At 44.1% G+C, this 27,448-nt stretch overlaps 1 protein-coding gene across 1 annotated transcript in view; it reads left to right on the top strand.

Annotated features, from left to right (window-relative positions):
• ACVR2B (activin A receptor type 2B) overlaps window positions 1-27,448 on the top strand; it is a 94,365-nt gene that overhangs the window by 53,749 nt on the left and 13,168 nt on the right. Inside the window, exons 2-7 of the mRNA XM_085226976.1 lie at window positions 16,901-17,108; window positions 20,701-20,810; window positions 22,106-22,257; window positions 24,082-24,225; window positions 25,244-25,387; window positions 26,261-26,409. Of these exons, the coding sequence (XP_085083102.1) occupies window positions 16,901-17,108; window positions 20,701-20,810; window positions 22,106-22,257; window positions 24,082-24,225; window positions 25,244-25,387; window positions 26,261-26,409 (907 nt within the window). The remainder of the gene's footprint in view (window positions 1-16,900; window positions 17,109-20,700; window positions 20,811-22,105; window positions 22,258-24,081; window positions 24,226-25,243; window positions 25,388-26,260; window positions 26,410-27,448) is intronic.

Here is a 27,448-nt window from a genome sequence, read left to right as displayed (position 1 = left end):
ATCCCACCTTGGCTTTGCTCCTGGAAGGAAAAGCTTGAGCACGTTGCGTGTGTCACATAATGTGTCGCTGCCAGAAATGCTTTGGATGCTGCCCTAGGAAGAGCTCTTTGGACTGCTGCTGTAATGCTCTCATTCATGTTTGCCTACCTGGTTTAAAATGTTACTAGTTCCTGAATGCAGTTCCCTTCCCTGCTCTTGAGCACTGAAGCCAATGATTCGATCAGAAGCGCTATTGAAAATAAAATGCAATACGAAATAAATGGGTAATAGCTACTCCTAAATGACTATGCAAATGTGGGCTTCCTATTTTTAACCTGCATTATTTCATAGCAATCTATTCACGGGGGTAAACTGCAACAAAACAGTGTTGTTCTAAAATAAGCATGTTTGCTAGTGGATATTCTGCTGCTGCAGCAGCCCCATGTGCACAGAAGCTGCCGAGTGATTGCAACCAGCAATTGTGGGCTGCGATTCGGAGAGGGAGTCCGTGACATGGAAAATCCCTTGCAGCTGATGTGTCAGTCATATCTGAGGACTTGGAGGGAAGGATAATAGCACCTTTGCTTTCCAGTCGAGGGCAAGCAGCTTGCAAAACACCAGTGATTTCTACATCCAGGCTGGGTGTTACCCGAGCTCAGAGCTGCATTATTTTTCTCGTGGCTATGTAAGGAGGCACAAAGCCCGGGTGCTCTATGGAGCATCCATCCCAGTGCACACAGCAGAGGTCACAGCTGGAACCAGCTGAGAATGCGGTTGCACTTCTCTTGTCTTCTTGGGGGATTTTGTATAAATTGCTTTTACAAATTGGAAGGACCCCTAGAGCTTGTTCTCTTCAAAGCCACAACCTCACTGCAAAAGGGTGCAGTTACCCAGGCTTTGCTGCCCTGAGGAGGAAAGATTTCAGGTGTCCATCCATCACAGTGTGAGTGGTGGGGAATGAGCAGAACTGGAGGAGGTGGAAATAGAATCCAAGAATAATAAGAGTCATCACACCCCTGTGACATGTCCCTGCCGTAGGGGAATGGCTAATTTTGGCTTAGTAAAACCTGCTGGGTGCTTTTGCTGAGAGCTGCCTGGCTGGGCAGAGTGGCACCGTGGTGGTGGGATGATGGTGCTGGCCCACCAGGTGTATTCTTTATTTCAGTACTGAGCTGCTTCACATCCGATAGAAATCCTTGCTTTTCATCTGGCCCCAACACGATGAGCACTAAAACAACTGCTGATCAATGTGACTTTCCCCTGAATTCAGGGAAATCTCAGCAGAAGGCTGAAGCCCAGCAGGAAGCAGCAGCAAATGCCATCTCTCCCTGCTAGAGAAAGAGCCTCCTCCTTCCTCGTTAAAAAAAATTAATAGTCCTGAAATAACTCCTTTGTACTCATAGCTGGTCAGAAATAACTCAAGCATCTCAGGAGTCCCCTCATGCATTGCTGAAAGCTTTGCTCAGGATGCAGAGCTCACTGTGTTCTGCAGCAAGGAAAGTGTTTTTCGTTGGGAATGATGCTGCAATGACCTATTGCTCAGAGTGGGAAAGAGATCCAGGCGTAGTGGCTTTGTCTGACCCTGGAGGAATTTAGGAGATGTGTGAACATAGTGCTAAGAGACACAATTTGGGATCAGGTAGGTCAGGCTGATGGTTGGTCATCTTGAAGGTCTTTTCCATTGTAGGTGATTCTGTGCTTCTATGATCCCGTGTCAAACTCTGCAGCAGGTTTACCCGCTTGGTTTAACGTGCACTGTGCCTCGACCACGTGGTTGAGGCATCTTCCCTCTGCTAGCAGCTTATCCCACATAAGGTGGAAGGGAGAAATTCCATGTGAGAACAGAACAAATTCTGTCTGCACCTGGGAGAGCTATGGGGTCATGCTTCCCCATAACCCTTGTGAGCTCCCAGGTCCGTGGTTTGGCAGCAGGTATCTGCTTCCTTGCTAAAGCCACGGTGGGCATGCATGCATACAGCATTACAAAGAGTTTGGGGCTGTGTTTCTGTAAAGCTGCAGCTGCTCAGTTCGGAAGGATCTGAAATGAAAGTGAAGAGATTCAGGTGTAGGCAGCGTGCTGGTCTAAGTGTGATGGGAACCAGCATTGAAATGTTATGGAGGGTGATTCACGATCTCAGGCAAATGAGAAGTGGAGGTAAAAGTTCCTCAGAGGTGTGTGCTTAAACAAATAAGTAAAACCTCACAGAAGTGTAGTGCATAGACCTGAAAGGTCTGAGGATTTAAAGGAAAAAAATATGCTTAAAAAAACCCCTCAAATTGTTTGAAAGGCAGGAGATTTAGAAGAGCCATTGGCATGTGTGGTATGTTCTGAAATTGCTTAAGAGAGAATACTGAATTATGGGGGGAAGGGAGGGGAGAAGGAATGGAAAGAGAGACTAATTATATATAATCTTAAAATGAATTAGGTGATATAAATGTAATGAAAGCAAATCCTGTTCCTGGAGAGAGTTTTCAGTTTGCATTTTGATATCCTAGGGCAATGGCATGTTACTCTCTGACAGACAACCATTTGATTTGGAAATATGTGAATAATTGGGAAGTGGAACCTCTTTGAATTTGTTACTTTCCCCTCTAGCATCTGAAGGACTAATTATAGGAAGAGCTGCAGAATGCCCTATGCGGGCATGCATGCAGCCAATTTTACACTTTGCCGGTTGCATGAGTCATTGCACTGCATCCTGTGCTCTTTGATACGTGTCCTTGCTTAGAATATTATATATTTATTTTAAAGATGGAGAGATGACGGCATTACATTCTATGTTGCTGAGCCCCTGCAAAACTCCTTACAAACACATGAAGTTCTCTCCCAGCAATGATGCTCACCATATTCATGGGGCGATGCAAGGGCAGTTATAACGAGGGATGGATATAAAGCCAGAAATCTGTGGGCGACTGCTGTACTTCCTAAGCCATGTTAAAGTGTCTTAAGTTAAGCTTTTGTTGACTGGATAGCATGGAAAGTTTAGGATCTTCTGACACTGGCGGATCAGATGTTCCTACTGGCTCATTCCTGATCCAATGGGTAACGTTGGGCTTGGAGCTGCGCCTCCTCCTCCCATTCTCTGCATCCGTGACACCAGCATAAGGACATATGCTGCCCTTTGTAAAGCAGTGCTGGGACAGAGAGCTGCAAGGGGAACACAGAGGTTCAGATGGGGATGCAAGAGGCTGTGCTCAGTAGTGCTCCAGGCTGTGCGATATGCGGAGAATCCTTTGTCTCACCCTGTTCCAGCTATAGCCTCTTTGGAAGAGACTAACACAGTGAGGACCAGATGTACGTTAAGCCCTTGGGGCCATATTGAAATGCAAATGGAACTGGAATAGTGTATTACATCCAAAAGCAGCCATGATGGTGCAAAGAGGAGAACGCTGTGTTGGCAGAGTGTACGTCAAAAGGGGAAAGCTGGGGATTAGCCCTGACAATGCTTTGTGCTGTTGGGAAACCTGCATATAATGCAATGTTGTATTTGGGGTTCTGAGGTCATTGTTACACAGATTATTTAAGCCTGGATGCATTTTTAGCTGGACTTTGTCTAAAGAATAAACATAGCCAGGGCTGTTTTCCAGTCGTCGGCTAAACAACCAGATTGAGGGCTTGAGTCAGCTATCCTTGCAAAACGTTCCTGGCCGTCTTCAAAAACATTTCCTAACACTTTTTTTTCTTTTGAAATTGTAATTGTACAATGTAAACGGATGCACATGTTATTCTGCTGCCTGGACTTTGTCTGCATCTTGTCTCTGCTTCTCACACATATGCATGGGACTCTGCTTCATACCTGCATCCATGCGTGTCTGAGGATATAGCTTAAAGATGGGACTAGTCCTCTTCTAAGAAGAGAGATCTTATCTCCTTCCTAAAAAACAGTGGCACAAGGACAGGAGTTAAATTTACACTAAATGTGTGGCGTTATCAGCACAACTAACAGGTAGTCCTCATCCTACTGGAAAAAAAGTCAGATGGAGACTATCCATCTGTTTGAGATATTCCGAGGTTTTTTAATCCCCCTCAGGCACCTTTCTAAGACAGCTGAGGCTGGCTATCCTGCACAAGCATCTTTGCTCCCTTTCAAATCTTTGGCCAGCAACTTGACCAACTCTTGGCCAACATCTTCTTCTAGGATGCATTCAGGTGGGCACAGGCAGCTTCCTCAGCTTCAATGTAAAGGTCATTTATGATGTGATGTTAATGTATATTGCACTGTTGTTGATGACTCTTGCACGCTTTCCTCTTTAAAGAGGAAGGACCATCCTACCACATAGAACATTAAAAAGTGGTTAAGATGAAAAATACCAGTGAGCAGTTGAAAATCCCATGCAAAAGCTCTGTCCACTGAGAAGCTGCTCCGAGCCTTGGTCTGAAGGGGAGCGGGACAAAATCTGTAAGGCAGCTTGTGTCCTTACCTCAGCAACTGGTGTTTTTCAGTTTGAGGACTTTGAGTAAGGCCAAATATTTGTTGGCCAGAATGGACTGGAACAAAAACCCAGCCAGCCAGTGGTCTGTCCCCATCTTATTGCCGTAAGTTTGTCCAGTGTTCCCTGAGCTCATGTAAACCTGCAGCAGTGCATCCTCTAGGAAGGATGTTCACCACATCACCTGCCCTTGTCCTGAAGAACCACTTCTCTTGCTCTGTTTTGAACCTGAATCCCACCAACTTTTACTGCAGCTTTGTTGGCTGTTTCAGCCTTACAAAATAAGAGCCAACTCTGAGATGGAGGAGATCAGTAAGAAATGTTATTCTCCAGTCTTTATTCAGCATTAAGAAAAGAGCATATCTTTGGACTCACATGAAGCCCTAGGATAGCTGTAAGAATTAGATTATGTTTTGCTGTGGCTGTTGTATTAAATAGTGTAAGTCATGTACTACAGTATTTATATTGAAATATTTGAAGTGTGATGGATACCCATGGGAAGTGACTGCATGTGTCAATGGGCTGAAACTCTCCCATGGCACCATCTTTCCTCTGACATTAAAAAGAAAGATATGGAAAGATGCAGAACTCTCCATATGCTGCAGTGCCTGGAGCTGCTTGCTTGGGTCAGATACATTCACCTGCTTGTCCATGTGAAACAGATGCACAGTGCTGCACTCTCTGAAAAGTTATCTAATGCTTTGTTTGCTCTTCTTGGGTAGCTGCAGCGCATTACCAAAGTTCACAAAAATTGGCTGAAAAACCATATGTTCAAACCTAGTAACTGACTGCTTTTATTGCTCAACTGGCTGTTGTTGCAGGTCAACTTTTGACGTTTCCTTGGAATTTTTTTTTATTTTTTATTTTTTTGATTTAGAGAAAATTGAATTTATTGACTTTGTGTCTTCCATTTCTTTTCCCTCTGAGTGCACAGCAATGTCTCGTACTGTATCTCTGTATTAGAGAAGTGGGAACATTATGCATGTCTGTGTCCCTGGGTGTGTGTGAGCTTGGGGAGGCAGTGAGGTGTTCAGGGTTGGAGTTCTCTCACCTACATGTGGCTGCCAGATCTGTGTGTACATACTCCTGCAGGCGCCTTTCCCATTCATGAGAAATCAATGAGTGATGATTGCATTTTGCTGATGATGCTGTTAAGGAGAAAGGAAAGGATTGAGCTGCACCCTAATATGAACATCTTGCATATTCTGGAGGGAGGATTTGAATGATTTTTGTGGTATAGTTTAAACAGGGAGGAATTGGCCCTTGGTTCCCCTTGTATTGAATTCTGGAGAATTGAGAGGGAAAGAAATGTCAAATATCTTCAAGTTTTGAAATAGTTTGCCTTGTTAAGGCGTGACCTACTCTCTGATAGCAGGAAAGGTCTTTCCACTGACTATTCAGTTTAGAGGGAAGATTTGTGTGTAAAACGGTAGTTGGAAATTGAGCCACATCTTATGTAGTGCTTCACAGATTGATGCCAGTTGGTTTATATCCAGGTAAACCAAGGCATGGCATGTCAGGAAGATGGCTTAGGGCAGCTGATGCTTTGTGTTGGAACTAGGCAGCAGAGCAGTGTGAGTAAAGCTGAACGTAAGGTGAATCACAAGAGATGAAACCTTGTCATCACTACAGCAGTTGTGCAGTCAAGACTGCCAACCTTATTTTGTTGTTTTCCTCTCAGAGACCCAGCTATCTGTATCACCTGGGTTCTCATTGCATTTTCAGTGCTGAACCCTTCCAAATACTCATGGTATTCCTCTAAGTGCCCAGACAAGACCACCTCCATTTCTTTTTTCTTATATGTCATCATCTGAATATGTAGGAGCAGATTCAGATATGGGGATTGTGGAGGCTCCCAAACCTACCTCTGGTTTGGAAGTCATCTGGGACTGCATTGTTGCATTGTCATTTAATGTAATTTTGGGGCTTAGTCACCTTGGGAAGGGGCAACCTGAGGGAAGACATCTCCAGTTTCCTGGGTGGAGCTGTAGAGCTCGCATCATCCAGAAAGCTTGGACACAGATGGAAGGTAAATGCTCCTTCTTCCATGCCATGTGTGCACTGTGATTCGAAGTGTTTCAGTCTTTCTTATGGCTTGAAAACACTGTAAAACAACTGGGAAGGAGAGTAGCTGTCCAAGAGTACACAGTTATTTTATTGCTTTCTGTCTTTGGAACAGGCAGAGTTTCAGCTCTCTAGGACAACTCTGCTCAGAAATATATTTATTTCAGAGTGCAATCCAGATGCTGGTGAGTGTGTGTAATCAAGATAAAAGCTAATAAGGTGATTTAATTTTTTTTTTCCTCTTCACATAATAACTCTTCAGCATTTCTTGTATAACTTGTCTTCAGAGAATCTGAAGTTATCCAGGCGTTTCTTCTGTGCCTTTCGTTATTGTAACAGAAACAATCAGTGGAAATTGCATGATGCTATTGGATTGTGCTACATTCCTTCCTCAGGTCATTTGATGGTTGCTTTTTTTTTTTTTTTAATAGACACAAAGGAGAAAGGTACATTTCTGTAAACACGAGACAAGTCCTAGATGTGCTGTAGTCAATCCGGAGATACTCCATTGTAAAAGAGGCTTTTGAAACTGCTCATGTGGGATTTGCCATTAGGAGTATAAAGACTGGAGAAACGGACTTCTAATTTAGCTGACAACTGGCTTCTCATCCTGTAAAGAATTTTAGGAATGTCTTTACTTCCTTTTGGAGGGCTTAAGGCTAGTGTGTGATTGCTAAGGCTAGAGAGTCACTTTTCTTCCTGCCTCCCTTTTTTTTCTCACTAGTCTCAGCCTTCTCCTTCTTCACTTGAAGCCTGTTAACTCTTCAAATACCAGTGCACTCTGGAAAAGAGGCTTTCAAAAGACAGTGCATTTGTGTTTATTTATTTTGCTTCGGGTCTATTCATTTTATTTATTTTATTTTATTTTGCAAAGCCTGAATGATGTGAACACCTAGGAAGTAATGTAAAAGATATTGTTTGCTTCAAGGAGCTGTCAAGTGCTTTCACACGTACTGTTGTGGACTGAACTGAGGAAATTCTGATTGGGAGTGGTAATGAATTGCTTGTCCTTCATCCTTGTAACACCAGTTATAAATTGAGCTATTGCTTGTGTCATGTTTTTACCCTTTGAGCTAAAGTGTAGGAGGTCATTGGAGCATTGGTGATTGCTCACGCACTGGTGGTTGCAGGTTGACCAGCACCTAAAACTTTAGAACATAAGTATGAATGTAGGAATTTAGTTGTACTGTATGTCTAATGAGAATGCTCTTTGCCCCAAAGAGCTTAATTACCCATCAGAGCACTGACCATGCAAATCCAAGCAGGCTGAGGGAGATGTGGGCTTAGCTGCGACCCGTGGCTCTACATAAAGATCCTCTGTGTGATCTTGCAGCATTTCTTCTTTCTGATGCCCTTTTGCCTCTGTAAGAGAAGTTGGGGTTGATCTTAGGAATGAAGTGGAGACTCCAGGTGAGATCAGCCTACCAGTGTTCATCATCAGAGTAGAAGAGAGGCTGTACCTTATGCACTGTGAAGGGAGAGACCTGGTAAGACTTTTACTCTGCCATTCCCTGCCCTTCACCCAGCTGATAAGGAGAAGCTAAACACCAGTAAAACCAAGGAGCAGCAGGAAGGCAACCTTAGAAACCTGATTTCTAGATAAATCATAGAATGGCTTAGGTGGAAAGGATCTTAAGGATCATTCATTTCCAACCCTCCTGGAGTGGGCAGCCAGCTCAGTCTGCCCAGGACCCCATCTGACCTGACCTTGAATACCTCCAGGGATGGGATGGGGCATCCACAACCAATCTGGGCAGCAGTGCCAGTGCCTCACCACCATAAAAAGAATCTAGTGACAAAGAGTTATGAAATTAATTATTTCATGAATTCAACACTCACTCATGTCATCTGCTGACAAAGTGAGTCATCTCGACAGTGCATTTGGATTTTGGTTGGTGATGGAGCTTAAAACTGATTTTGAACTCTGTCCTGGCAGCTTAGAAAGATTGTACTATTTTATTTTCTTTCTTCTTCCATCCTGCTGAGAAAACTGCCCAGCTCCAAGCTTTTGATTATTCAAGTGGAAGAGGGTGACAAGAAGACAAACAAACATCATTTAGTTCTTGGGGGCATGCTTTCCTGATGTCTGACCTTTTGGACTTCCCAGATCATCTTGTCCATTTACATGCATTACAGTTTTTCCAATTACCAGTGAATTAAATTTGGAATTGTGGTATTTGGAAATGTCAAGCAGAATCAATAGAAAAGCACTTGGGGCCCAATCTTAGTAGACTCAGCACATTTTAAAGCATATTTGAAATGTCCCTGCTGCTAAATCTCAGAGGGCCACATGTAGATTATGAATCGAGGTGCTGCTGTTTGGGTACCAAAATTCTTAGCAGGTATGATGTTCCACCATTATATTAGGTGTATGTGGTGTGTTAGACACATCAGCCCCTGTCTGGATGAGACCTTAGAAATAAGGAGCCCTGAAAGGGCATTTCCACAGATGATAGCACTCTCAGATGTTTGGTCTGATTTTGGGTAGTCCTGTGTGGAGCCTGGAGTTGAACTCAGTGATCCTTATGGGTCCATTCCAACTCAGCATATTCTGTGATTCTATTAATCTGAGGGAGGATGAAGATGGTGGGATGGAACAGGCACATGTGAAATGGCTTGGAAAGTGGTTATTGTGGTTATTGCTGCTCCTGATGTCTCTGTGCTCCACAAGGAGATGCTGCCATATCCTCATCCCTTTGCCTTGAAGGAAATGACTTGAACAGGGCTTGCTTCAAAAGCTTTTCAAAACTTCAGTGTGGGGGGAGAGAATATTTATGAACATACATGATTTCACTTACTTCTCCCATGCTCTTTCGAGACCTCGTGCTGTCTCCCCAGGAACATGGAAGAGAACAAATTATTTGGAAACATATTATTATGTTTTAAATGTCATTTCAGAATTTACTGCATATTTTACTTAGTGATTTGTGCATCTGGCCAAAATCTTTTCAGGAGTATAGTTGGAAATATCTTTATCTTGTCACTGCAAGTCTAATATTTTCTCACTTAGGCTGAAAAGTTTGAGGGCTGAGACAATGTTCTCCATAGGTTACTTGCACAATGCATACCCCTTGAGGGTTCTTTTTCATGCCAGAGAGTAGTTGTCACTATCCGAAGCCAAATAAATGGGCTGCTTAATGTACAAATTAATTATTGCTTAATGTACAAATCTATGGAGAAAAAGTACCCAAAAAACAATGTGCTTGTTCAAAATGCCACGGTCTGGATGGAAAAATTGGACTAACCCTTACGGAAATCCTATAGGGAGCAAAGGATTTCCTTGGTGTGGTTGTATGGAGGAAGCAAGGAGGTGTCTCCTAATGAACAGGGTCAGTGTAGGAACGGTCAGCATTCACCAGGTAGGATTTGTGGTGAGGATCTTGCACATATGTTTGCTTTGGGGTGGCGACGTGCTGAGGACAAGTGGCTTCATAACTGGTCATGCCCAGCATGGACCTGAGGCCAGTTTTGGTGCAAAGCTTTGTGTTGATGATGATGATGTTGGTTCAGGCTGGCTTCATTTTCATGAATGATGGAGCTGTAGGTGTCAGTGTTCATTGCAGGGGAGTTGACTTACATGGCCTTTAAGGGTCCCTTACAGCTCAAGTGATCCTGTGATTTTTTTTTATCTTCTTGGGCAAAGCAGAGCAATGTGTGCATGTCTCTCTCTCTCTCTCTATATATATATACTTTTTTTTTTTTAAAAAGGGCCTTTTTTATATATTGTTACTAATCCGATTTGAGCACTGCTGCCCAAATTACCTCATTTGTGACCCAGAGTGCATTTAAACATGAAATGCAGAAACACCATGGCATTAAATGCTTCTGATTGATCTCCCTGATAGCTCTATTAAAGAACTAAAACATTTTTGGGGAGACAAACACAGTTAGCAATGCAAAGGGAGAAATCTAATTACATTTTGGCTTTGTCCTTAAATGAAATGATACAAAATAGGATTTTTCTAATGGCTAACTAAAATATCTATTCTTTAGATAAAATATAAGAATGACCAGCTAAATTCAAGTAAAAAAAAAATATACACTACTTCCAAAAATTGATTAACTGCTGGCAACGTTTCTGTCCTGCTGCATGCCAGCCCCGCCTCTGGCCTGGCCAAACCTCCTTGGATCCTTCTTGGCCAGAGAAATGATTTACAAAACCTTTTCCTGAGCAATCCTCCCCTTTGGGCCAAGAGATTAAATCTCATTATCTGCACACGTGTGTGTGCATGCTCCGTATCTCAGAGAACTGAGTAACACTCATCTCGCTCAGTCCCACCCCTGCACGAGAACCTGTCTGGTGTTGTGGGCTTGTGTAGAGCTGGGCTCTGTGTATCCTTCTCCAGATCCTTTTTCTATCCATTCTATTCAATCTAAAGTACCAGGGAAACTATTCAGAAGAATTAAATATTTACTGCATTCTTTCCCCAAGTTGGTGGTAATGACTTGTAAAGCACGCTTCTAGCATAGAATCATAGAATCTCCAAGGTTGGAAAAGATATACAAGACCATCCAAGTCCAACCGTCCTCCCATCACCAATAGTTCTTACTAAATCGTGTTCTTCAACACAACCTCTGTACATTCCTTGAACATTTCCAGGCTTGGTGACTCCACCACCCCCCTGTGTTTCACAGTGCTAGCAATTTGGGGGAAAATTGCAATAAAGACCTAATTCTTTGAAATAATTTCCTTGTTATCTTTTAACCGACTTAAGCTCAAGTTAAAAAAGAGATATATGGGAAGGGGATTGCTACACAGATGTCCGTGGAAGCTGTGAAGCGTGAGTCATGGTGTGAATATAGAAGCCCTGAGCTGTCATCCCTGGTGAGCAGGGAGGATGTATTTCTTAATATTAAAGTTCCTTTTTTAATTTTAAAAGAAAATGACTTAAATCCTCCTGTCCTTTTGAGACTGGTTGTCAATGGCATCATTGCAGGTTACCATGGCAATAGATGCTGAGATAATAGATTAACAACCATTGATTGACTAGAAAACTCCAAGCTCTTTTATCGTGGGATATGCCAAATCTATTGACAGAAAACAGAATTCGAAGTAATATCCTCCCTTGGCGTGATGTTCTCAGTGCTTCATGGACTGGTTTTACCTGATTGGGTTTAAAAGCCAAAACATTTTGGAAAAAGTTGTGTTTTTTTTTTTAACCAGGATATTTAATTAGCCGAGGGGCTGCCCCTTCCTGCCCTAGAGGATCTCCCACACCCGTGTGGTCAGAAGAGGTGAGCCTGAGGTTTGTGCCTGAGTGTCTACAGTAATGTGGATGGGCTGCCAGCCCAAAGGTGCAGAGAAGTTTTGGCTGGAGCAGCTCATTTCTGGTACATGGGGCTGTGCTGCTTCAAAGCTCTGTGAAAGAGCCAGGAGTATAAGCAGTGAGTTTTTAAATCCTCATGCACAGTTATGTACTTAACCACAGATGTCATCGCTGGTTTGATGCCTTGCCTAAAAACGTATTTAGGCTTATTATTTAAGTACAGCAGGAATGAAATCATTGTGCTCAGGGAATAAGTGCTGGAGCAACACATACTAATTGTGGATTCATTATAGGCTCTGCAGACATACAACTGGGTGGTCTCTCTAGAGCAATGTTTCCCAAACTTTCCCAGTTGCGAGCCTTCCTCTGGCTTCATTTTGTGATCTGAAATGCTGTCAACAACAACTTGAATCTCTTTAAGCTGCAGTCTTGCATGTAACTTTTGGGTCAGTGGGGTGGGACGAGCTGAGCATCCCTGCAGGCGTGTGGCTGGTGGGTGCTGCTTGGTCAGGTGAGCACCAGCTGTCTTTCCTTCCCCAGCCCATCCGAACGCTGCTGTGGTTTGAGGGATAGTTCTTGAAAACAAAACCAAACCTCAAACAAAGGGCCCGACTTTCATAATCACACATGCAAGAATGCATCTGCAGTTGCTTAATTGCTACATGCAATTACCCTCCAAATTAGAGGGCAATTACCCCAATTCAGTGTACAATCTCTGTCATTTTATATTATAAAATTACATGTACAAATAGCTATATAGGGACATAACCAAGTGTTTGCAAATAACTTCAGTTGCATACACAGTTTTGTGTATAAAGCCCGGTGGTTTTGACAGTTAGGCAAACAGGCTGTCTGGGAAATCACTCCGTGTTTATGCAGACTATTTTGACACATCCCATCTTCTCATATATACTTTCATTTTAGTTTTTAAAAAGGGGACAGGCAGAGATAAAGAGCTGAGATATATAGCAGCCTTCAGCCTTGGGGAAGATATTCCCTGCGTATCTAATTATGAGCTAGGAGCTCAGTAACTGCTAACACCTAGACCCAAAGCTGCTACCTTGGATCCTGGCTATAATTTAGCAGATGTCGGATAATGACACAGCCCCGCTGATCTCTTGGCAGCTCCACGTTAGGAGAGCAGAGTTTGAGTCTCGGATCACCAGCAAGGTCCCAAGGCTGGAGTTCTGTGGTTCAAGAGGACCCTTTTTAATGAGCTCCCTCTGTGCTTGCAGCTCCCAGGTGCAGGAGTGGTTGCACAGTGCTTCGGTGCTCTTCCCATCATTACCTGCCTTTATGGGTGCGGGTCTTACTCGGAACAACCCTTATGATGCTGCACTCTTTTGAAGCAGACTTGGACCCGAGGGAACAAACCTCACAACAGCTTCTCGGAGCTGAGTTCAAGAAGTTGGTGGTGGGTGACTTCCCTCTGTCATCGTAACGTTGGGATGCTGAGTGTTGTTTTGGTGTGGTGGTACATCATCATCCCCACTCCGCAGCATCCCTAAAGCTCCTCCTTCATGCAATGGGATGTCAGAAGCACAGCTGCTATAGTCAAGCCTTAATTCTTCTTTGATTTCAAGAAGGATTTAGAATCATAGAATATTCTGAATTGGAAGGGATCCATAAAGATCAAGTCTAGCTCCTGACTCCACACAGGATCACAAAGAAATCAGACTACTTGAGACTTTATTCCTGAAACGAGTGAGTCATGGGATTAGAACCAGTTGTTGCTGCTGTGCATGGAGGGACGCCCAGTCTGCTCCAAGCCACCCCTTGTTGCATTTATTCATTAGATGTGTGTGAGTGGAAGGACAAAAGTGCTTCCCGTGCCCATTTTAGGGCAATCCCATCCAATTCTTCTTGTAGACCTCATGGGGCTCTGCTGTAATGGGCACACATGACCCAGTGAGGGAAGAGGAGGCAAGCAGAGCCCTGCTCTTTCCTGCTGAGACCACTTGAGCACAAGCAGAAGGGTTTCCTGCAGCTCTGGGCACCCAGCAGACTGGGGATGCTCACCAAAAGATACGCTAAAAATATCGGAAAGCGGGTAGGAAACACACAGGCTCTTCAAGTGTCTCCTGAAGGCAAGCATCTTTGGGAGTGGTGTTAGGGAAAACAGACATGTACTAGTCATCCAAAACTTTGTGCTTGCTTTTGTTCAACTTTGATAGTGGGAAAAAACTGTGAAAGGCCGTTTTCTTGGCTCAGTTGCTGTTTGCAGAGTTGGGTTTTTGTGTGTTTGCAAGCAGATCTTACTCTTAATCTGAAACTTGTTCCAGAAAAGACAACTGTCTTGGGGGAAGGGAGCCTGGGCTGAGCTCTGGATTTAGCAGGCTGAAATTTCTCTTTTCAAAGCACAGTGGAAACCTCAATTCTCCCCTCAGCTTTGTGCATAGCATCAGCCCTCATCTCAGGTGAAGAAAGCCGAGGCTGCCTGATATTGCTTGAGGTTACAGACGGGGGTAGCTGAGCCGGGATTAGATCTTGGGGCTGCTTCTCAGGCAAACGGTTCATTAAATCCCCTCCTTTCTGGGAGATTTGGTTGGGAGAGGGAGAGGAAATTTCCATCTAGTGCTGAAGCAGGATTTGGTTTTGGCTGATGGAAATTATATTAGAAAATGTGCTTCGAGGAATGAACCAGAAGGTGATAGTGAGTGTTAGCTATCAGCTGGAAGCCATGTTAAGTATTACAATGAAGCTAAGATATTTACTTATTCCTTTATAAATAAAAAGATACCACCTTCCCATGCACACAAGACAATGCTCCCTTGCTTTCCTGCTGATTTGACTCTTATTTAGCAAAACCCCCTAATCTGCCCTAACAAAGCATGGTGTAAGTATCAGCAGAACAAATATCAAGGCTTTAACAAGGAGTGTCAATATTGACACTGTTCCGTGTTGAGGGATATTGGTAGGTTGTTTTTATTATAGTAAGCAACTTGTCAGAGGAAAACTCAGATGGAGCTTTGCGAGCGCCGATAAAACCTGCAGGTGCTATTGAAATTGAGCTCTTGTTCGTGTGTGCTTTGAATATAATTTCCAGTTTCTGAAACCAGCTTTATGACTTGCTCTTACCCCTCCTCCCTTCCAGTCTCTCCCACGATGCAGATGAAACATTCTTCCTGAAAAAGAGTTATTGAGGAATCAAAACACCTCTTCAAAAGGCAAAGAGATCTTTCTAGTCTGATGTCTTTGCTCCATACCATAAGCTACCCATCGCTGAGGCTCAGTGTTGGCACCTGGAGCAGGTTGGGCACATCACCCCCAGCCCGTGCAGTAACTGCGATGGCAGTTCTTGTGATGCTCTTGCTCTGTGCTGGGTCATCTTTCCTCAAGTGACAGGACATGAGGAAAGGGTTCCAAACTGCACCAAGGGAGGTTTAGATTGGATATCAGGAAGAATTTTGTCATGGAGAAGGTGAGCAGGCATTGGAATGGGCTGCGCAGGGAGGAGGTGGAGTCTCCACCCCTAGAGGTATTTAAGAGGTGTGTGGACTTGGTGCTAAGGGACACAGTTAAGTGGTGGGACTCAGTAGCTTAGGTTGGTAGTTGGACTTGATGGTCTTGAAGGTCTTTTCAACTTAAAGGACCCTGTGATTCCATGATGCGCACTCTTTACTAGTTGCCTCTTGAGACCTAAAAACCGGTGCAGTAGATGGGACTGCATACAATAGCTTGAGTGCATTCTCTAGCTCAAATGCCATCTCCTAGGTGCTTTACACACTTCTGATCCCTGCAAAATTGAAAGCTGATTTTGGGAACAGTTTGGAGATGTAGCAGCTTCAGAAGGTGCAGACAGGTCAGGCTTCCTCCCTGTTCACTTGGAATAAGTCTTTTAGTCCTCATGCTTCAACTCTTGGGATTAGATGCTTCCTTCTCTGACTGGGTGTTGTGAGTATACTTAAATTGGTGGTAGATGAGTGCTCAGATAGGGTAACTGATGCTACAGGGAGCCAGGAGCTGGTGCCCAGACCTAGGCTGAGTGTTCTCTCTGCTGTAAGCCACTCATTGCTTAGTGTTTCCTGAAGGCCAAACTGAATCAGCTTTTAGAGACCTTTCAGAAATGTTTTATTTGCTGTGTTGAGCAGTAATCACAGACAAGTTTGCATTTAGATTGTCCAGATCTGGCCCCGACTGCTTTAATCTCAACATTAAACCTTGCATACCTTTGGAGAAAGCAGAGTCAAGAAAGTACTACAAAATTATCCTGCCAGTAAAGTAGTTTTGTGTTTTGCAGAGGTCTGGCTTTTCTGAGGGCTCAGCACTTTCATTTTGCCATCCTGCTGGAGCCATTCAAGCTTTCTACCCACTCAACACATTCCATTGAGATACCTACATTTTCTGTGACTGCAATCCATCAGTATAATGGCCAGGTCTGACTTCGCCTTGGGTTGGGTGATCCTAAGGAGAGATGGCTGCAGGGCATCTCGGGATTCACAAAGTCATGAACTTCCTGGTGATGTTTCAGGGTATCCTATTCCAACTTATGTATTTGGTTCCCTTCCTTTCATTTTAAACAAATCATCAAAAAGGGGCATGAGCCATGGCAACCACAACTTAAAATGTGGCATTTAGCAGCACCTTACCAAAATAAGCTTGAAGCGGGATCTAAGTGAGGAATAAGCACTGGTCTGGCTCTCATCTGCAGGTTGAATATTATCTATTCCCAGTTACGTCCTATCCGCATAATAAACTGTTTATTTTTAGACAGTGCTTCCTGAAATAGTGATGGAGAGGGAGTGTGTAACTGAATTGTGTGACAGCCCAGCAAGCAGCAAGCAGCACGCTAGGAGGTTGTTGTTCCTAAACAGGATTTCTGTGGTTAAAAAACATCAGGGATGGATTACCTTCTACCCTCCTATGCTATGGTTGTGTGTTGCTTGGGCCAGAGGAGACCTGTGGGTCTCTGTTGGGCTCTTGGCTTCTCCACAAGCTTCTGGTGTGAACTAAGGCAAACCTCATCTCTGTTCTTCACATCCACTGGCAAAAGAAAACACCCTATGCTGAAGCTTACCTCTGTGATATGCTTATTTTATCCATGGTAGAGAGTGATACTAACACGTGCATCACCCAAAGCCAAGCCCCATGGAGCTGTGCCTCCTGAGATCTGTTAATGATGTTGCTTGAACGTACTTAGGCTTTGAATTTTGCTTCAGGACCAGGTCACGGGGAGGCAGAGACGAGGGAATGTATTTACTACAATGCCAACTGGGAGCTGGAGAAGACCAACCAGAGCGGCGTGGAGCGCTGCGAGGGGGAGAAGGACAAGCGGCTCCACTGCTACGCCTCATGGAGAAACAACTCGGGATCCATCGAGCTGGTGAAGAAAGGCTGCTGGTTAGATGACTTCAACTGTTATGACAGGTAATAGCCTTACTGGTTTATCTGAATGCAGGTTTAATTGTTCCTCTAAGTGCAAAGGCTCATGGTTTTTGCAAGGAGGAAAAGAAAGCGAGTCCAAGTCAATTGGCCCATTCATCCCCCGTAATTACCTCTGTTGCTAATGCAGTTCTCAAAATTGTCACATTCCTTTCTATATAAAAGCTGCAAAATGCAGTTTTAGTTTTGTTGTGTTTTTCCATTTTTTTTTTCCTTTAGCAAGGCTTTGATAATTCTGGCATGCTTTGAAAAACGTGTCCTGTACCATCAAATGAAGAGCAATATGTTCTTCCAAGAGCATTTGGCGATACAAAGGAAAACTTGGAATCATTTGGAGCTCTCTAGAAAAAAAAAAAAAAGAAAAAAACACAGATATCTGGGGGTATTTAGAGGTTGAGATATTCTGGCATTTGTGATGTTGCAAAAAGTTTTGCTGTTTTTCAGCTGAGTTAAGAGACGAGCTGGAGAAAGATTGGGGTAGTGAAAGCAAAGCGCGTGTTTGTGTGTTGTTGCCTGTAGTGAGCTGAGAAGGAAAGAAGCTTTGTAGTGCGAGGGCTCCAGCCTCATTAAATAGCTGGGAGAATAAACCAGTCTTTTCTCGCTCCCCTTGATGCAGTTCTACAGAGGGGAAATAACTGCACTGTAGAAAATGGCCCTCTGAAGTTTTGCAGTTCAAAAGGACAATGCTTGGTGGTTCTGGGCTCAGGCAGGAGTTTCTGCTAAAAGAAAAACAAAACAACAAACACCAACCAAAGAAAACCCAGCCCCATCAGTAAGGATTAATAGAACGTAACATTCAAAGGTTTACCTTGGTGTCACACCAATATAAGATGCTGTCACCTTTGTCCAATCACAGCATCCTTCCCAATCAATCAGTCACTGCTGCACATTCCGATTCCAAAAGCTTTAGGACATCAAGTCTTAAGCCACGAGGCTTAAGCTGAGACCAGCTTTGTCCGAAGGCTGGAAGCTTCCCTTAGTCATTGTGTACCAGCCCTGGTTCTGTGCCTGTTGGTTCATCCTAGCTGTGAGTAGTTCCTCCTCTTCCTTCTCTTATTAGCGCTGGGGTTACTTTCCCACCACACCTATTCCCTTGCCAGTTGTATGGTTGTGCTCTATATACGGTGAAATTTTTATTCTTCCCTGATAAATCAATCCTTCTTGGCCTATTAGTCATCTTAACGCTGATCCTTCTGAGAACAGAAGGTCACTCCAGTTCCCTACTTGCAAGCAGAAGTGTTTACTGTAAACAGATTTCTCCTTTTAGTGCCGGCTCTCGTACACAGTGACACTTGTATTGTCACTGAGTGTCTCTGCACGGGGATGTAGTGCTTCTTAATCTTTGTCATAACGTGTTGCTCTGTTACAATGGTGCAAAGTTGCCGGGCTCCTCACCGGCCTTTTCACAACTGTGAGGTTGAGCATCCATTATCCCACAGCCTGATTCTTCAAAGTCGCAGTTCAGGGCAGAGCAAAAAGATCTGAGAATTAGGAAACGGTGCGAGTGTTGAAAGCAGCATTTGAAATAAAGGTTAGCTTTAATTAAATAAAGGCAGTTTAAAATGAGTCTTTTCTTTCTTTTCTTTCTTTTTTTTTTTTTCCCCTTGAGTGCCCTCTTCAGTCTTTCATGCAGGTAGCGTATCCCGAGATGGTAAAAATGGCTTAAAAGTTGATTTTTGCAGTCAGCAGTGCTGTGTTGATGCCTTTTATCCAGAGTACCACTGTGTGGGATGCTGAGCTCCTTGGATGGTGCTCCTGGAGCTATCAGGACACAGCCCTACCCTGTCTTCCCGTAGCTCTGCTGGGTTGTGCTCATCAGCAGCACTTGGTGTGATGTGCCAACTGCTCCATCTTTGTCACAGGAAGGTGACAAATGCAGGAATGCAACAGTTGGGATGCTGAGGGTAATGACTCCTTCCTCCGCTGTCTATCTTAAGGTAACAAGAACGTGGCATGTGAGCGTTTTTAAGGCTGTAGGGAGAAAGGACTGTTTAAAAATCAACCATGTGCTGTTCGTTTATTTACACAGTAGAGGTTGTGCTCACGTTCCCTTCAAGACCACGTGAACTGCTCCAAAATGTGCACTCGCTACCATGGAATAATGCATCTTTCTCTCCCACCGTATCATTTTTAATATTTGCTAACTATAACATGTCATACATACCTGGATGGCTGCCCTGAGCACACACACCAACTGGGATAATGAACTGCAGATGCGGAGCAGGCTGTTTTCATTCATTAGCTTGATTTCTGAACCAACAGATTTAGCAAAGGATGTCTTTGCTATAGAAGACTCTGATACTGATGCGGTGAAATCTGAAGGGCTTGTTATCTGATTTCAGGGAAAAGCATCTGGAAGCGTTGCTTAACTTGTTGAAATATCTTTGTCCATTTGAATGACTCAAATAGCTGCTTTCTTCTTTGAAGTTGAAGCAGAAAAAGCCCTCCAAGCCCACCAAGTGCTTCCATGAGCCATTTTAGCTAAAGCTGCTTTTTTCCCCCAAAAAGAGGTCCTGACAGAGACCCTGCGTGATGATTGGAGAGAGAGCCCTTTCCATTCTTCTCGTGGCATTATGTCAGTGATACCACAGAAAGGGAGGCTTGGCGTGGGTTCATAAATGAGTAATAATGTCAAACACATATGATTGTTTTGCTGCTTCCTCCGAGTGGTTGAAGGAAGGAAGTCATGCATATAATTTAGCCGGTCTTCAGGAAATAGTTTGATACAGCTCTCTGTGGAGGGAGCAAAATAACTAAAAGCAGAGGGCAACCTGGCAAAAAGTGGCAGGGAAGGGAAGCGGGTATTTAAGAAGTAGAAAGAAATTACTGCCAGGGCAATGCAGAAATCACTGCATCGATCTGTGGGAAAGGGAGGACGTGTGGAAGTACAGAGGGAAACCTCAGTGCTAAGAGGGCTACCTGGAGAACGGACAAATGAGAAACAGGAGAGCTGTAGCCTGAATTCCTTACAGGCTTTTGTGGGGGTATAGGATTCTTTTAAAGGAGAAGGAGGTGGCACTGCAGATTAAACTCAGAAGGAAAAATAAAAACCGAAACAAAAAACCCTACAGCTTCCCACCTGCATTCAGCAATCAGAGGTGCTGCTGGTGACTGGTACCCTTGTAGTGTGTAGAGTTAGGGAGCTGAGATGCTCCTGCCTGTGAGAGAGGCCTTCTTTGTATGTGGTTTATAGCATCAGCTTTACAGCATGCCTAAATTCCCTTCACCCTTGGCAGCATACGTGCAGGCTGCAGGAACAACACAGCTCAGGGAACGAGGCATCTCTTCATTGCTTTTCTGTTTCTCATTCACTTAGTGGAGCCTGCTGTTATTTATTACTTGCCATCTAATGCCTTCAGTACATATGGAAGCATTTGTTTCCTTTATGGCCTTTTCGAGGGTCCTTGCTATTCACTGGGGTATTTGAGTGCCAAGTTTCCTGCAAGCAGAACCTGTGGAGCTGTGCTGGTGGAAGGGGACATGAGAAGACAATCTGGGGGAAACTCTGCATTTGCTCCCAAACATGAGTTGAGTGATGTTGTTTTTTCTCTCCCCTTTGCTGCTGCGTGTGATGCAGGCAGGAGTGCGTAGCCACAGAAGAAAATCCTCAAGTGTTTTTCTGCTGCTGCGAGGGCAACTACTGCAATGAGAAATTCACCCACTTGCCTGAAGTAACCGGCCCAGAAGGTGAGGTGTGCAGTGGACGATGTGTTGATGATGTGTTGATCTTGACCTGATTTGGGTTGCTGGATGTTGATCACAAACACATATCTGAGAGCACACACGTGGTCAGTTGGTTATAAAGCCCATATACTGGGGTTCCTTAAGAATAGCTTTTTAATGTCGTTTCGCTCTGGTTGAAGTGTATTGTACCACCATCTCATGCATCAGCAGAGAGGATTCGGTTCCCTTGGTTTGCAGAGGGCTCCTAGCGAAAGCAAGCATGCAAGGAAGAGAGCAGTGTAACTCACACAAAGTAGATCAAGACACAAATTCATAAAGGCATTCTGACACCTTCAATAATTTTCATTTCACAAGCACCTGAAACCTTGTTTTATTGGCTAAAATGCAGCATTTTTTTTTGTCTGGGAATTAAAAGGAAATGGGTATTTTTGGATATATTTCAAGAAATAAATAGTCACAGCAGGTTCTTCTTTTGAGGCTAATAGAAAAATGATTATTTCTTTTGCTGTAGGCTCACAAAAGTATCTTTCAATGAAAATTACTAAAGCAGGTGTATCTTTTCTTAGGATGGTTTCTTTTGCTATCAACTACCTGCATATACCGAGATATCCCCATAGACCATTATCAGATTTTCCTAGGCTTTCCTGTTAGGTTTTTAATTGTTTACATGATTTTTATAATCTCCTGTTATTAACGTACCCGTAGCAACCTAGTAGCAAATATTCTTTCTCTCACAGTTTTTTGTTTTATTTGGCAAGACTTGCTATTTTTTCCTTCCCTGTCTCCAACATAGCAACATGGCTCCATTTAGTATTCCCATTGTTTGTATCTCAACTGCACTGATGTAATTTGGAACAAGAACTACTGTGGGAATAGTGCATTTGATTGTGGCTCTTGCAGCATTTTGCTAAAAACTGACATCTTGTCAATCACTGTACAAGGCAAAGCAGCACTGTGAGGGATTTCGTGTTTGCTTAATATCTTCAGAAGGGTTAAGAGAAGGAAATTTTATGTCATTACATATCAGAAAAAATGCCCATCTTAAATAAAGATCAGAGGGGAGCTCAATCCAAAGAGTATGATTTGGACCATTGGATCATTCGTAATAGCAATGTGGAAAAGAGTAAATGATGGAGTCTTATAAATTCTGTTGGATGCAGTGAGACATACCACTGTGCCTTATAGACTCCGGAGTAGAAGAAAGGAGGGTTGTTTAATTATATTTGGACAAGTTGCTGATGGTGTGTTTGCACATCTAAGAAGTCCTTCTCCTCGTTTACCCTTTTCTTTCCTTACAGTCATATATGAGCCGCCACCACCAACGCCCTCCCTGCTTAACATCCTGGTGTACTCTCTGCTGCCCATTGCTGTCCTGTCAGTGGCCATCCTCCTGGCCTTCTGGATGTATCGGCACCGCAAGCCTCCCTACGGGCACGTTGACATCAATGAGGTGAGGAAGAAAGCTCTGGGTTCTCCAAATTGATCCCCTCTGTTTGGACTTTATGGAGGATTTTATCACAGAATTATGAGGTGGTGTGGTTTGGAAGGGATGCTAAAGATCATCTACGTACCATAGACAGAGACTTCCACTAGACCGTGTTGCCCAAAGCCTCATCCAACCTGGCCTTGAGTACATCCATAGCCTCTCTGGGCAGCCTGTCCCATTGCCTCACCAACCCCCTAAGGATAAATTCCTTTACATTTAACATTTTCCAAGCGGCCTAACTATTCTTCTCCATCTTTTTGAAGTCAGCACTACAGTAGGCCCCACGGCAGTGCTATGAGGCTGTTGGGTTTTGACCAGGTTATCATGATTTCCAAAATTCCAAAGGGATGAGTTACACAACCCTGCTTGGTGATTATTCTTTCCTCAAAACTGTCAAACCCATTGCCTAATTTCAGCTAACTTCGCAGAGGAGTAGAAACTGTAGAGATAAGTAAGTTCCTACCAGTTTTATGGGGTGAGAGGAGATGTTTTCCCTGTTGAAGCTCAGCTTTTATGAGCCATCAGAGAATGCATGCAGAAGGTCATCCTCACAGCCCAAAGCTATCAAGAACTGGTCTTTGCTGGCTTTGCTGTGCTCTGAATCTTCTGATCTCTTAAAAGGGGACCAGCAGCTACCTCTCCTGCATCCTGTAGGGACCATACTATGAGCCTTGCAAATTGCAGGCAGATAGGAGAGAGCTCCAGAACCAGGTGTATGTAGGACTTATGTTGTTCTCCCATTCGAATGCGGAGTTTAAACAGATGCTATCTTTATTACGCTGATAGACCTGTTTACTGCCTATTGCTAGGGCTATGGGAAGCATCCTTGATGAAGTGCAAAGCAGCTGGAGGTTTTAGGTGTATTTTGCTGTTGAGTCACAAAGATGAAAAAGTTCCTACTTTTGGCAGGAGGCAGCCTTGAGGTCATCAATGTTTTACAGCCTAAAATAGCTCTTTCTTTGAAAACAGTAGAGAGTTCAGGTTTTGCCAGAGGATGACAGGCAGAAGTTAGACACACAAAGTGACACTTCAAGGCATAGACTATTGTATATGTTCCATACAAATATCTCACAAAGCAAAATAGGGAATTTTGTGCTTCTCTGGCTGTGAACAGCACATCAGTAATTTGTAATAAACAGTATGGTGACCTTGTTCCCTTCCTTGAGGGACATGCAGAGCACTCTCAGACGGAGGGTTTGGATTTTGGTTTGTGCTGCTTGGAACCAGGAGCTGGACTCGGTGATCTTGTTGGTCTCACCCAACTTGGGATATTCTATAATCCTTCACACCTTTTGCCACACACCAGCTCTCCATTCCCCTACAAAGGCTGAGCACTTGTTCAGCCTGGAGAAGAGAAGGCTGCAAGGTGACCTCATTGCAGCCTTCCAGTACCTAAAGGGAGCCTACAAACAGGAGGGGAGTCAGCTCTTTACAAGGATAGATAATGGCAGGACAAGGGAAAATGGTTTTAAGGTGAAGGAGGGAAGATTAAGGCTGGATATCAGGGGGAAGTTCTCTACAGAGAGAGTGGTGAGGTGCTGGAACATCTGCCCAGAGAGGTTGTGGATGCCCCATCCCTGGAGGTGTTCAAGGCCAGATTGGATGGGGCCCTGGGCAGCCTGATCTAGTATTAAATGTGGAGGTTGGTGGGTCTGCTTGTGGCAGAGGGGTTGGAGATTCATGATCCTTGAGGTCCCTTTCAACCCAAGTCATTCTGTGATTCTGTGATTCCCCTGCTTTGTTTTATGGCCCTGCTACAGCTTGTGACTGTTGTTCTCCTCTGTGCAGGACCCCGGCCCACCACCTCCTTCTCCCCTGGTTGGCCTAAAACCTCTACAGCTCCTGGAGATCAAAGCCAGGGGACGCTTCGGCTGCGTGTGGAAGGCTCAGCTGATGAATGACTACGTAGCAGTGAAAATCTTCCCAATTCAGGTGAGAAGGGCATCACTCTTGAGCTCACCCACAGGTCTGCCGTGCCAGTGTTGAGATGCTCTGAGTACCCGTGGAGATGTTGTCCCTACCATTACAAAGACTGGAGGAAATAGTTCAAGGACCTCACCTATACTTTTCTCTGTGATATCTCATTACCAAATGCTTCCTGAAGTACTTGTTGCAAGAAGGGCAAACAAGCACATTTTGAATCTTCAGGTTTTTAACACTGCTGCAAAAGTCAGTGTTTTCCGAAGTTGGACTGCTGTGTTTGAAGTGCACACGAAGGACCAAATGCTTAGCTTTGTGTGTCCTATCCAGGAAGGCTGTAAACCCAGACCCCAACCTAGCAAACAGTTTGTAGCATACAGAAACACAACCCTGGTGCTGTGCAAGTTCACTGCACTGCAGTGTGTCTGTCAGCTCACATCTTCCACTTCAGGAAACCTTTGAATGCTCCTGGCTTGACTATTAGGAATTGCAAATAGAAGGAGTAGAGCAATCAAAAGTCAAATGAAAGAGGAATGACTGAAACGTCTTTGTGCTCTTTCGCTGTCTCCTTATTCGTTAATTTTTTTCTCCCTGTATTTGTTGTCATAGCATTGCTAAAGGAGATTTGCACATCTTCTGTCCATGCCAGCTGTGACCTACTAGTAAATATTCAATACAGTCTAGATTGGATTTGCAGTCGTAACAATTATAGCTACAATGCAGAGCTGGGTGCTGTGTGCACAGGCTTTATTCCTTACTGCTTTCTTAGAAAATCTTGAGGTTGGGTTTGGATCCCACCCCCGTGCCCAAACATGAGGAGAATTTTGGAGAAGAGTGATTGAGAACAATGACTTCCATTCTTCTTCCAGCGTCTACCCTGTAGGAAAATAGCCTCATTTCAAAGGGGTGCATCACATCCTAATGCTGAGGGTTGTATTGAGAGGAACATGAGCAGCTCTGACTGAGCTGACAAAGCTGTTTGCTTTAAAGGGAAGTGTGATCTTCGATGGTATGTTTCTCTCTGCTTTAGGATAAGCAATCTTGGCAGAGTGAGAGGGAGATTTTCAATACTCCTGGCATGAAGCATGAAAACCTTTTGCAATTTATCGCAGCAGAGAAAAGAGGGACAAACCTAGAGACAGAGCTCTGGCTGATCACAGCGTTCCATGACAAGGTAACGTACCGTTACGCATTCATTTGAGGATGGCACAGGGGTGGCTGGCCTTGAAGCACAGAGTTTGGTGGCTGATATTCTCCCAGAAGCTCCCCCCACTTGGTCTCCCCTTCTGCAAAGGCCCTTCCTTTAGCCTTCAAGACTTTCCTGCACAAACATCAGATTAAGAAAGGTGGGACCTGAGGAGAGGGAGGTGGCACAATAGGCTGCACACAGCTCACATATGCAGTGCTTGCCATCTCAAAACATGTGGAGATGAGCCAAGGAGAGCTGGGGGTTGGGGCCATTGCATTCCCAACCCAGCCCTTGCAGATAGGCTCTGTGTTTGCTTTTGAAGCTGAGGGCATACCTCCTCTTTCTTGAATTGCTTTAGTTATCAAACATGACTAACACTTAAAATAAAACAAACACACACAAACCAAGGGTTGAGCCAACAGCATTATCCCTCTATTTAATCCAAGGTCTACTGAGTCAATCATTTCCACCACCACTTGATACGATGCAACATCTTCTTGCATGCAGATGTTTTCTCTTTCCTAGCCTGTATGACTTGTTCTTTTTGCAATTACTTTGTCCCTTCCTTCGCCAACCTCCCAAGCAGATGAATAGATTTGGGACACATTTTAGATATCCACATACTTTTTGTGCTGTCATGAGCTAGGGACTCATGAGTGCTTCTGGATTTTATTTCTTCTTCATCTTCTTTCTTCCTTTTTTTTTTTTTTTTAAACATTTGCTAGTTTTATTTTTTGCCTGTTAAATGAAGGTTCACATTTCTCAAGCACTCATTAAAACTAAATGAAACCGATGAGTCTGCACATCTGTCACATAGCAATGGCTGTGATTAAGAACGTATGATGTCCTGTTTCTCAGGGCTCTCTCACGGATTATCTGAAGGGCAATATCATCAGCTGGAACGAGCTCTGCCATGTTGCAGAAACCATGGCCCGTGGCTTGTCTTACCTCCATGAGGACGTCCCGTGGTGCAAGGGTGAAGGACACAAACCTGCTATAGCACACAGGTACAGCCTCTTTCATTAATGCTTTTCAGGTGCTGTGTTCAAATGTTTGTGACCTCTTTGAAATGATGCTGTTGAATAGAGGAGGAGATTGTGGTTTGGGGAAGTAAATGTCTTTTATCCTAACAAATCCTCTGCTAAGACAGGAGTTTTTTTTACCCACATCTCAAATGGAAAAGAGCTAGTCATCAGCATCTTGTCTATGAAATACTAAGTGTGGCTGGTGGTGGTTTATGGCACACGTCTGAAGGGTGGGGGCTTCTCTCTGCCCTCACCTTGTCTTGATAAATGGTGAAAAGGAGCCTGGTTGCTGCAGAACCTCCCTTGGAAGGAGCTGTGCTTCATAAATCACAACATGGAATCATAGAAAGACTCCAGTTGGAAAGAACCTTAAAGATCATCCAGTTCCATCCCCATTGCCATGGACAGGGTTGCCACCCACCAGATCTGGGCCCAGGGACCCATCCAACCTGACCTTGAGCACACCAGGGAGGGGGCATCCACAGGCTTCTGTGGGCAACCTCACAACTTCTCTGGGAATACACATGTATTTATGGAGTGTACTCTTTCCTATGTATGTACGACTGATAACTCTACTTCCCACAGTTTCTGAACATGTGTTCCAATAGAGAAAAGGCAGAAAATAGCTGCTGTTTGTTTTTGTGGTAGTTCTATGGTGCCTAAATCTTGCCAGTGTGCTGATGGGAGAAAGCAGGGGAAGGGGCTGTGCATCTGAGACCTCCTGGCTCACATGTGGGGACAGCAGAATCCCCGATGGAGCAACGAAACCATCTTCACTGCAATAGAGCTTGTTGTAGCCCTCTGTATCCCTGCATCCTTCTCTTGCCCTGGCTGAAGCATTGCTGTTTGCTGGTGGCACGGCAGGAGGGGAGTTTTCCAGAAGGGATTTGTGCGGGTTGTGCGGCTGCGTGCAGTAATCCACCGCTCTTCATTGAGGAGGGACTTAAACCCCATGCCCAGCTGCAGCAATTTGCATCCGATCAAGTGGGGCCATCTTCCTATAAGGCGAGATAATCTCTAT

Source organism: Meleagris gallopavo, chromosome 6 (genome assembly GCF_905368555.1).
Source record: "Meleagris gallopavo chromosome 6, MGAL_WU_HG_1.1, whole genome shotgun sequence".
Classification (NCBI taxonomy): Eukaryota; Metazoa; Chordata; class Aves; order Galliformes; family Phasianidae; genus Meleagris; species Meleagris gallopavo.
Note: the sequence above shows the minus strand (reverse complement) of the source record. Positions and strands in the feature narration are given on the sequence as shown.